The 12,500-nt window shown below is 38.4% G+C and overlaps 1 protein-coding gene across 1 annotated transcript in view; it reads left to right on the top strand.

The window, feature by feature from the left end:
• Positions 1–12,500, top strand: part of LOC138031986 (fibulin-1-like) — a 14,964-nt gene that overhangs the window by 137 nt on the left and 2,327 nt on the right. The window contains exons 1-11 of the mRNA XM_068879574.1: positions 1–23; positions 1,777–2,039; positions 3,264–3,381; positions 3,607–3,729; positions 4,147–4,269; positions 5,836–5,958; positions 7,024–7,146; positions 8,208–8,330; positions 10,364–10,486; positions 11,355–11,477; positions 11,612–11,734. The exon at positions 1–23 is cut by the window's left edge and continues 137 nt beyond it. Of these exons, the coding sequence (XP_068735675.1) occupies positions 1–23; positions 1,777–2,039; positions 3,264–3,381; positions 3,607–3,729; positions 4,147–4,269; positions 5,836–5,958; positions 7,024–7,146; positions 8,208–8,330; positions 10,364–10,486; positions 11,355–11,477; positions 11,612–11,734 (1,388 nt within the window). The remainder of the gene's footprint in view (positions 24–1,776; positions 2,040–3,263; positions 3,382–3,606; positions 3,730–4,146; positions 4,270–5,835; positions 5,959–7,023; positions 7,147–8,207; positions 8,331–10,363; positions 10,487–11,354; positions 11,478–11,611; positions 11,735–12,500) is intronic.

Below are 12,500 nucleotides of genomic sequence, written 5' to 3'. Positions count from 1 at the left end.
TGTCACATCTGCCTGTTTGAATGGTAAGTTTTAACTTTGGTTGGTGTCGTTTCCTTTCTCTTCGTCCTTCTCTCTCAAAGTTTAGTTCTCTGTAAATAGGTTATGTGTATTTGGAAAGCCTATTTTCTTAGCTTAAAAATGATGTATTGCTTTTTTTGAGGAAAAAAAAATGCGTTTATGAATTTCGCGCCCTTTACTGTGGTAGAGAAACTAGAGAAAAGAGTTAACTTTTTTCCCTAGTTTGTCTTCCTCAATAAAGGGCGCGAAATTCTTAATTGGCCAACACTTCGCCTGTCGCGTATGAGGGCCAAACCTTTATTTTCACGGAGGGTTTAGAAATCATTAGATGCATTATAAAAGTAGTCACCATCAATAAATATCAAAAATTATCTATCATTAAAAAAAAAAAAAAAAGAAAAAAAAAAGAAAAACAAACTACAGAATGGAAAATTCTGCAGTATGAAATATCGGCGCAGGTGGAGCCTCTTCAGTCTATTTCGCATACTTTGTTGCCTCGGTTGTTAAAAAGGTGGATAACGTTATCCACTGGATAAAACACTATCCAGCGGATAAACACTATTAAAGCCAATTGAGTTATCCAGTGGATAGTGATTACTTTGTGTTTAACCTGTGATTTTGTCGGGCAAAATTCGAGGAGCAGGAGCATTCCCGACAGCGCTAAACCTCGGGAAATGAAAAACCATGAATATCCTAAAATATATTTCAGTGCTTATGCTTTCTTTTTGACCAATCACAAGAAAAAAGAGTTTCTGTTTAAGGTTTTAGTTTTTAGTTTTAGTTTTGTGAGGCCTGATTGGCCACTTCGCCACATTCACTAACATTCCTAGAACAAATTTAGCTGAAGTGAACCCAGATTTAATCGACATTGGTTTTAACTAGTTTTTCTTCCTTCTATCGTATTCCTGCTCAAGGTGTGTGACAGGTTCAGAGTAATCAATTGCCGATACCATTCAAAGGGGAGGACTCCAGTTTCGATTGAGAATGGCGCATCAACCCCTCTTCCTTCTTACAAAGTGACAACTAAGATCACATACCAAATGCTTTTGGACGGAGGGAATTTTCACGCTTGAAATTTAGCTCTTTTTGTGAATGTTTTTCATCAAAATAAATAACGGTGAAGATCTGGCGCAGCGAGTCAATTATTTTCTAATTCAAACGATTTTCTCCCTCACTGGGTTAATAAATAGCTCTTCATTTGCAAGCAGAGAACTTTAATTCGTGGTGCCATTAACGTTTCTCGATAATGATGTCATTAAAATTACTCAATTCGGATTGAACAAGAGCGTACACAATACCAGCGTTAATTCCTTGCACTCTGTTAGATTAGTCGACAGCTACATAAAACTTGTTTTTATTCCGAAATGAGTAACTTACGTATACTGTAACTAGTAGGCATACGACTAACAGCGGCAAAATCAAATGACAGTAATTTTGGTATTTTCAATGAAAGCGACTTAAAGGCTTTAAAAGATTGGTGGTACATACACGATGTAGAAAACTCAATTGCATCTGGATGAGTTTTTCAGAGCTGAACGAAAGTACTTTACAGGGGAATGCACGTTTCCATAACTAACCGGGGCTTGAAATTTTCTCCTTCAGGTCGAGAAATTTGAGCTAAATGTATTCAAAACACTATCCTACCATCTAATTTGGACTTGTACTCAAGATCAAGGGAATAGAGTTAGCCTAGTTATCTCAGCATTCGGTTATATTAGGTTATAATGATGATTGTAATACTTAATTTTGATTTTATAGATGATTGTCGGGAACTTGTCTTCCCATCGTTCTTTTTTTTCGCCAATAAACGGCTGGTGAAACATAACATTACGACTATCCAAGTCCACGATTTAGAAGAATGCAAGTGGCGATGTTATCAAGACCCTAATTGCGTTAGTGTTAATATTCATACCCACAAAAATGACGACGGACTTTACAGATGTGAGCTGAACAACGCCACTCATCTTAGACATGGTCTAGAGCTTAAGGACAAAGTGGATTACTTCTATCATGGAGCAGACGTAAGGCTGAAAATTGAATTGATCCTCTTGTTTGCTCCTCCTAATCTCAGTTAGAATTTCCTTTTGTGTTCCTCTTCGCGTTTCAATTTACAAAAACATGGTTTCCATACAATCGCCAGCCCTAGGATCGATCGCCCCGATCGCACGAAAAAGTGTATACGCGAATTTATGAAAACAATAGCGGAAAGAGGCGACTGCGGAGATCCTGATCACCCGGATAGAACTCTGCTCTATCGAAGCGATCAAAACGATGGAGTGAAATTTGGACACAGCAAATCGCACGAATTTTACGGATCGCCTATATACTGTTTCGTCCGGTCGGGGCGATCCGGGCGATTATATGGAAACCAGCTGGGCTCAATTCTACGTTGTTTGTGTTTGCGTTAGCATTGTTCCCTTTGTGTTTGTCCTCGGTTTCTGTGCTCTAGTTTGCGTTAATGCACTTAATTGTGTACTCGTTCGTGTTCATGTTCCTGTTCGTATTACAGTAGCTTTTGTATGAACTAGAGAGAAAGACGCTCAGAACGTACAGAACGTAAATTCACAAGCACTGAAAAATCATGCACATGCACACAGAGTACCAAAGCGAACAATGTTAACATACATTGAGTGACTTTTACCGCGCAAGTAAACAGATCTGAATACTAGCAGTGTCATGGGAAAATTAACATGGTTCATCATCATCATCAGTCCTTTTTGCACCATGGGACGCATAAGGCCTCAAAACAACATGGTTACTATCCACAAAAAAGTATCCGTTTCTGACGAAAGAAGGACGCCTTGCCAGCTTAATCCTTTTTTTAGCAAAATAACGATTTCATCACTTACCATGACCGATAGCGTAACAGTTGGAGCCCGTTACCTGGAGCCTCCATACGTGTTATACCTTTGAGTCAACCCTGTCCCGTATCCCCTTATTTTTAGAACTTTTTAGAACTGCGATGTGTTTTCATTATTTCGAAATACCTTCGTGTTTCAGGTGTTTGCATTGTGACGTAATTAATGGACAACCATAAGTCCTCTTATGATTGGCTATTGTGAACACATCCGTAAAAATCCCCTGGGATGTGCCTCTAAAAATAAAAAGATACAAGACAGGGTTGCCTTAGACGGCTAATATAGAAGATGGAGGATCCGGGTGATGGGTTTTAGGTAACAGTAAGCCCGCCATATATAAGAAAAAAATCATTTGTAAGCCAGCGTTGTTTTTGTCTTTGTTCAAAGACTGCCTGTGATAAAGTAGGTCGCTGTGACAACGGAGGTGTTTGCCAATCTGGGTATACAGACAAAGGATATCGCTGTGTTTGTCCTCCAGGATGGAACTTTGCCTATTGTCAACAAGGTATCCCTTGATGCTCATATTGTCTACCTGTTGCTTTCACTGCTACTACCTCTGTTTCTAACTCAATATATAATAAGTATGGTACGTGATAGTAATTATAGGATGACATGGTTAAAAAACTCCGGCTTTGATATATTTGTAATCTTGTCCTCAAATAATGGCTTTTTATTCCTTTGACACGTTATGGCGTACCTCTATATGCACATTTACCTACTCTAATCGTAGATATCGACGAATGCGTCTCACGAATTCACAATTGCTGTAAAGATGCACTGTGTAACAACACCAAAGGATCGTATACTTGCTCATGTAAACCAGGATACTTTGGTGATGGATACAATTGTACCGGTGAGAAAACGAAACATTTTATCATGGATACGTTTGTCTTCGATAGTGCAATCTACGGTACTTTTCTAATTACATACTTACATACATTTACTTACTTACATACTTAATTGAGCGCTCCCCTTAGGGGCTTTTCAGCCAATGAAACACAACGAAACAACAGAACAGAACAACAACTGTTAAGAATCCCAACTGGCCGGAGGCAAACGAGTTGTTTATTTACAAGTGCAGCGGAGAAATTGAACCGGGGACTACCAGGATCAAATTTATCGAGTGGTCAGAGCGGGTCTTGAACCCGGGATCTCCGGATCTCAAGGCAAGCACCCTAACCACTGGGCCACACTGCCTCCTCTAATTGAAAACTTAGTATATAGGCTCTTGTAGAAATATTGATGGTGTATTTACTGACTTTCTTCTCAGATATTGATGAATGTTTGGTTGAAAATCACACCTGCAGCTCTGACGCTGAGTGCATCAACACCAATGGTTCATATAATTGCTCTTGTAAGACAGGGTATGTTGGAGACGGACGAAACTGCTCAGGTCAGATTTCTCTTGCATATGTTACTTTAATTATTTAAGGTTACGACTAAACGCTATTTCCATTGCCAAGCACGGTGACGTCAGTGGAGTGGAGTAATAATTAAGCCCTCCTGGAAGACGTAGAATGATACTTTAAAGCTACGTTTGCATCCTAAGCTGTAAGAAGATTGGTTCATCTAGAAAATAGAATGTGGTACGCACATAAAGTAGGACTCATAATGGTTTTGGAACCCATCTTGAGGGGTAGGCAAGGGTGTCCAGTATAACAGTGTTTCTATGGAAATCTAAGTTAAAATGACTTGAGAAAACCTTGAATGTAGAAACAATTGAGAAGGGTAAACTAACCAAACCTAACCAAAGGATTTTACTGACGAAACTTCAGTATCCGACCTGCACTAGAATTTTCCAGGCGAAATTCGAAATTAATACATTATAGTCTGTATTTTTTTTCAAATCCTCATTTTTTTTCAGTAAAACCTTTGGTTTGCAACTTAAGTTTACCATTCCCAAATGTTCTAAATTCAAGCTTTTCTCAAGTTACTTTGACAAAGATTCCCATTGACGTTAATATTTACGTCATGCTGAGAGCTTTAAAAGCTCTTACCAGCAAGCTCATCATACATGTTTTATTTTTCTGTTTGCATCAGCTTGTAGATCAAAATCGAAATTCCGCTGAAAGCAAAATAGTTCCAACTTATTGAAACAGACACAAAAACCAAATATTTATCCCAACTGTACTGCGTTGGCGTTTACAGCTAGTGCTTTCGACCGATGACATTGATAGGAAAAGGGTACATAAAAGGACCAATAAATTGATGTGTACTCGTTTACCTCGCCACTTTCCAGCTCGTTAAATATTCACCACTAGCCATCTCCTCGATGAATATTTAATGTAGTATACACTAAAACAATAAGATAATTTGAAGAATAGGCATTTTCTTAAAAAAAAAAATAATTTCTTCGTCTGTCATCTCGACTTAACGGCTCGCGAGAATTTAACTGCTGTGTAAATCTGTTAAGCGAAACGCTTCGCGGCTCGGTAAATATCCGGAAGTAGCCTCCTCCAGTTCGGTTATATTATTAGTTTTAGTATACACTAAAAGGTGAGATAATATGGCACAAAAAAATAACTTTTACTTGTTTATTCCTTCAACGATTGCGTTATTTTCGGGCACAAATCCCGCGCGACGTCGCGAGTTCCTCGGAGGATCGTATTCGGGGTCTGAGTAGCCATTCAGTGCGCGCCCTCGACGCTCTCCGCTCTTTTATATAATAAGGGCATTTATTTACCCTTTTCGAAGATATTGACGAGTGTGTCTCACAAATGCACATTTGCTGTAAAGATAGAGTGTGTAACAACATCAAAGGATCGCATACTTGCTCGACGTGTAAACCAGGATACTTTCAATTGGTGATGGATACAATTGTACCCGGAACAAAACCAAAATTTTTATCATGGACTAGTTTCTCTTCTATAACGCCATCTACGGTACTGTGCTAATTGAAAACTCAGTGTATAGTATGGTGTAGAACTCATGATGGTTTACTTACTAACTTTGTTCTCAGATATTGAGGAGTGTTTGGCTGGAAATCACACCTGCAGCTCTGACGCTAAGTGCATCAACACCAATGGCTCATATAATTGCTCTTGTAAGGCAGGGTTTGTTGGAGACGGACGAAACTGCTCAGGTCAGATTTCTCTTGCATATATTACTTTTGTCTTTTAACGTTACGGCAAACAAATACCTTCATTGCAGGGCGAAGACGTCAGAGGGTTGGCGTAATGCGTAACTAAGCCTTGCTGGAAGACAGAATAATACTCCAAGCTCACGTTTTCATTGTAAGCTGAAAAATAGTGGTTCATCTAGAAAATAAAATGGGAGAGACACATAAAATCCTAGTATGACTTAGGAAATCTCTCTCCCAACGTCGATGATGTAAATTTTACGCCATGATAAGAGCCTTGAGGCCTCTTACCAGCGTACATATTAATCATACATAATAGGTAAATTTTTCCATCAGCTGGTAGATCAGAACCGGATAACAAACTAAAAGCAAAATATTTCAAATTTATTGAAACACGCTAAAAAGCCAAGTATTCATGCCATTTGTACTGCGTTGCCGTCGATAGGTGGTACTTTTGACCGATGACATAGAAGATATCAAAATGGTACATAAAAGGACTACTTAACTGATGTGTAAATCTGTTAAGCGAAAGGCATCGTGGCTCGGTAAATAAACGCCAGTAGCTTCCTCCACTTCGGTTAATATTTGTTTTAGTATACACTAAACAATTGAGATAATATGGCACAAAAAAATAACTTTAACTCGTTTATTCCTTCAACGATTGCGTTATTTTCGGGCGCGAATCTCGCGCGACGCGAGTTCCTCGGAGGATCGTAATCGGAGTCTAAGTAGCCAATCAGTGCGCGCCCTCGACACTCTCCGCTCTTTTATATAATAAGGGCATTTATTTACCCTTTCCGAAGATATTGACGAGTGTGTCTCACAAATGCACATTTGCTGTAAAGATACAGTGTGTAAAAACATCAAAGGATCGCATACTTGCTCGACGTGTAAACCGGGATACTTTCAATTGGTGATGGATACAATTGTACCAGGAAGAAAACCAAAATTTTTCTCATGGATTAGTTTCTCTTCTATAATGCCATCTACGGTACTGTGCTAATTGAAAACTCAGTGTATAGGTTGGTGTAGAACTCATGATGGTTCACTTACTAACTTTGTTCTCAGATATTGAGGAGTGTTTGGCTGGAAATCACACCTGCAGCTCTGACGCTAAGTGCATCAACACCAATGGCTCATATAATTGCTCTTGTAAGGCAGGGTTTGTTGGCGACGGACGAAACTGCTCAGGTCAGATTTCTCTTGCATATATTACTTTTGTCTTTTAACGTTACGGCAAACAAATACCTTCATTGCAGAGCGAAGACGTCAGAGGGTTGGCGTAATGCGTAACTAAGCCTTGCTGGAAGACAGAATAATACTCCAAGCTCACGTTTGCATTGTAAACTGAAAAATAGTGGTTCATCTAGAAAATAAAATGGGAGAGACACATAAAATCCTAGTATGACTTACAAAAGCTTTCTCCCATCGTCGATGATGTAAATTTTAAGCCATGATAAGAGCCTTGAGGCCTCTTAGGCAGCGTACATATTAATCATACATAATTGGTACGTTTTTCCATCAGCTGGTAGATCAGAACCGGATAACAAACTGAAAGCAAAATATTTCAAATTTATTGAAACACGCTAAAAAGCCAAGTATCCATGCCATTTGTACTGCGTTGGCGTCGATAGGTGGTACTTTTGACCGATGACATAGAAGATATCAAAATGGTACATAAAAGGACTAATTAACTGATGTGTAAATCTATTAAGCGAAACGCATCGCGGCTCGGTAAATATACGCCATTAGCCTCCTCCAGTTCGGTTAATATTTGTTTTAGTATACACTAAACAAGTGAGATCATATGGCACAAAAAAATAACTTTAACTGCAACAATTGCGTTAGTTTCGGGCGCAAATCCCTCGCGACGCGCGTATTCGGATCGCGGAGGATCGTATTCGGAGTCTGAGTAGCCAATCAGTGCTCGCCCTCGACGCTCTCCGCTCTTTTATATAACAAGGGCATTTATTTACCCTTTTCGAAGATATTGACGAGTGTGTCTCACAAATGCACATTTGCTGTAAAGATACAGTGTGTAAAAACATCAAAGCATCGCATACTTGCTCGACGTGTAAACCAGGATACTTTCAATTGGTGATGGATACAATTGTACCCGGAACAAAACCAAAATTTTTATCATGGATTAGTTTCTCTTCTATAATGCCATCTACGGTACTGTGCTAATTGAAAACTCAGTGTATAGGTTGGTGTAGAACTCATGATGGTTTACTTACTAATTTTGTTCTCAGATATTGCGGAGTGTTTGGGTGGAAATCACACCTGCAGCTCTGACGCTAAGTGCATCAACACCAATGGCTCATATAATTGCTCTTGTAAGGCAGGGTTTGTTGGAGACGGACGAAACTGCTCAGGTCAGATTTCTCTTGCAAATGTTACTTTAATTATTTAAGGTAACGGCTAACCGCTACCTCCATTGCAAAGCACGATGACGTCAGTAGAGTGGAGTAAAGGCATAACTAAGCCTTGCTGGAAGACGTAGAATATATCTTTAAACCTACGTTTGAATCCTAGGCTGTAAAAAAGAGTTGTTCATCTAGAAAATAGAATGTGACTGGCACATAAAATAGGCCTCATTACACATTGGAAGCCATCTTGACGTCTAGGCAAACGTGTCCGAAATAACAGTAGTGTTTTTATGGGAATCTGCGTTAAAATGACTTGAGAAAACCTTGAATGTAGAAAGATTTCCGAACGGTGAACTTTAGTTGCCAACCAAAGGATTTTACTGACGAAACTTGAGGATCCTACCTGCACTAGTATTTTCCTAGCTAAATCTTAAATTAATCTCTTTTTTCAGTAAAATCATTTGGTTAGCAACTAAATTATGCCATCCACAAATTTTCTATATTCAAGGATTTCTCACGTTACTTTACGGCAGATTCCCATAGAAACACTGTTTTTTCGGAGACGATTGCTTACCCGTCAAGATGGCTTCCAAAACCGTCATAAAGGCCTATTCTGTTTTCACTCATCGTTGATGACGTAAATTTTACGTCATGCTGAGATCTTTGAAAGCTCTTACCAGCGAGATCATAATACATGTTTTTTTTTTTTTTGCATCAGTTTGTGATCAGAATCGAAATTCTGCTGAAAGCAAAATAGTTCCAATTTATTGAAACAGACACAAAAAACAAATATCCATCCCATTTGCACTGCGTTGGCGTTGACAGCTAGTGCTTTCAACCGATGACATAGGCGATAGCAGAAAGGGTATATAAAAGGACCAACAAATTGATGTGCACTCATTTATATCTCCACTTTGCGGCTCAGTAAATATCCACTATTATTATATAGATATTGATGAAATACCAGGATTCCACTTTTTACTAAAAAATCATATCTTCACCGCGCGCAGTGAACATATCATTTTTCTCTTTCACATGTGAGGATATAGGTGTTGTCATGGTAACCAACACGATGAGCCAATAAAACGCGAGCTTTCTCTTCATTGTAAGATACTGTTGTGCTTTAATATAATTCTTCTCTACTACATTAACATTTTTATTGCAAAGTTTACATTATCATGATTTGTTTTTCATAACTTTCATATCTTGTTTCATGTTACATAACATGCGCGTTTTAGCGGTTGGTGACCACTTTTTCATCATTTGGAAAATTAATAAAACAAGTTGTTTTAAATCTAGACATTTCATCAATATCTATATAATAAACAGAACATTACATGGCCGCGCGGGGATACGAATTTTATCTTCTCGTGCTGAAAGTATCTCTCACTCGTTCGCTTCGCTCACTCATGAGAGATACTTGCAGCACTCGAAGATAAAATTCGTATCCCCGCGCGACCATGTAATATCCTCTATTTATTAAAAACTGTATTATTCGATAATGCAATTCGAGAGCTTTGATTGGCTAAGCCATCATGGGTTATGAGCCATTATACCATGATCTACAAACTCGGCAAGCATATGGGTGATTTTTTTGGGCCCTTTAGTTTTTATTGTAGTCTATTGTAGGTTCCTATATTTTGGGGGCGTTTTAATAAAACAATTAGTCAACTCGCGCTTGTTGGATATGAGATGATTATGGCCAACTCGGCGCTACGCGCCTCGTTGGTTATCTATCATCTCATATCCAACTCGCGCTCATGGAATAATTGTTAACTAGCCATCTCCGCTTCGATGAATATTTGTTGAAATATACACTAAAACCGTGTCATAATAAAGCACAAAAATTTAAAGAATATGCATTTTCTTTAAAACAATTAATTTCTTCGTCTGTCATCTCGACAAAATGGCTTACGGCCCTTCTGCAAAATCGTTTAGGTGATTTTCGCGTAATAATAACCTCAACGCCAACCAATCAGCGCAAAGAATTTTGAATAATCACCCATGTAATTGTTCCAAAGTATTTACTCTAATCGCAGATATTGACGAGTGTGTCACACCAATGCACAATTGCTGTAGAAATGCATTATGTAACAACACCAAAGGATCGTATACTTGCTCGTGTACACCAGGATACTTTAGTGATGGATACAATTGTACTGGTGAGAAAATTGAAAGTTATATCATGGATTAGTATATCTTCGATAATTCAATGTACGGTTTATTGCTAATTCAAAACTGTGTACTTATGATGGTGTACGACAAAACACTACGTTCATTGCAGAGCAAGACGTTAGAGGATTGGCGTAATGCGTAACTAAGCCTTGCTGGAAGCCAGAATAATACTTCAAGCTCACGTTTGCATTTTAAGCTGAAAAATAGTGGTCCATCTAGAAAATAAAGTGGGATAGACACATAAAATCCTATTGTGACTGAGCAAAACATTCTCCCATCGTCGATGACGTAAATTTTACGCTATGATAATAGCCTTGAAGCCTCTTACCAGCGTATATATTAATCATACATAATTAATATTTTTCTTTCCATCAGCTCGTAGATCACAACGGGATAACAAACTGAAAGCAAAATATTCTAATGTTTTGAAATATGCCAAAAAACTAAATATCCATCCCATTTGTACTACGCTGGCTTCGATAGCTAGTGCTTTCGACCAATGACATAGAGGACATAAAAGGACTAGTTAACTCATGTGTATTTAAAGCTATTAACCGAAACGCTCCGCGGCTCGGTAAATATCCGCCACTAGCCACCTCCAGTTCGGTGAATATTTGTTGTAGTATACACTAAGACAGTGAGATAATATAGCACAAAAATTTGAAGAATATGCATTTTCTTTAAAACAATTAAATTCTTCGTCTGTCATCTCGACAAAGTGGCTTGCGGGAATTTAAAAAATCGCTTAGGTGATTATCGCGTAATAATAACTTCGACGCCAACCAATCAGCGCAGAGAATTTTGAATAATCTCCTATGTAATTTTACCAAAGTAATTTATTTACTCTAATCGCAGATATTGACGAGTGTGTCACACCATTGCACAATTGCTGTAGAAATGCATTGTGTAAGAACACCAGAGGATCGTATACTTGCGCGTGTAAACCAGGATACTTTGGTGATGGATACAATTGTACTGGTGAGAAAATGGAAAGTTATATCATGGATTAGTATATCTTCGATAATTCAATGTACGGTTTATTGCTAATTAAAAACTCAGTGTATAGGTTGGTGTAAAACTCATGATGGTTTACTTACTAACTTTGTTCTCAGATATTGAGGAGTGTTTGGCTGGAAATCACACCTGCAGCTCTGACGCTAAGTGCATCAACACAAATGGCTCATATAATTGCTCTTGTAAGGCAGGGTTTGTTGGAGACGGACGAAACTGCTCAGGTGAGATTTCTCTTGCATATTTTTCTTTTGTCTTTTCAGGTTATGGCAAAACACTACCGTCATAGGAGAGCGAGGAGAGAGGATTGGCGTGATGCGTAACTAAGCCTTGCTGGAAGACGCAATAATAATCCAAGCTCACGTCTGCATTCTGAGCTGTAAAATAGTGGTTCTTCTAGAAAATAAAATGGGAGGGGCACATAAATTCCTATTATGACTGAGCAAATCATTTTACGCCAGGATAATAGACTTGAAGCCTCTTACCAGCGTATAAGAGGCTCTTAGCAGGGTATTAATCCTAGAAAACTCCTAATTATTTTGCACCAGCTTGTAGATAAATATATAGTTAGCCAAACCTAAACGCGAAGGTCCCTGGTTATTTGTTGTTACTGCATTTTGATGTTCCCGGTTCCTGCCTTAATAATTAAATCATTTTCTTTGCTTTCTCGTGTAGAAAATTTCATTGCCTAACTAGTGAATTCCGCGGTATATTTTACACCAAAAACCGATATCCCATGAACCACGAAGCGCAGCGATGAGTACGATATCGGTCTTTTGAGTAAAATTTACTTTGGAATTCATGAGTTTGGCCCTGAATTTTTCTTGAACCGCATGAGTTTTAAAAGAAAACAAGCACACCCTCAGCGAGTGAATGGAAAAGGAAAAAGTCATTTTAGAGTCAACTGTCAATAGCCAGCGAATATGAATCATGCTAAAATTAGAAGCCATAAAAAATATAAAAATTAACTTTGTCATTTCAAGGTCAAAA

Source organism: Montipora capricornis, chromosome 14 (assembly GCF_036669925.1).
Source record: "Montipora capricornis isolate CH-2021 chromosome 14, ASM3666992v2, whole genome shotgun sequence".
NCBI lineage: Eukaryota > Metazoa > Cnidaria > Anthozoa > Scleractinia > Acroporidae > Montipora > Montipora capricornis.
The sequence above is the reverse complement of the archived record's forward strand: the minus strand, read 5'-3'. Positions and strand labels throughout refer to the sequence as shown.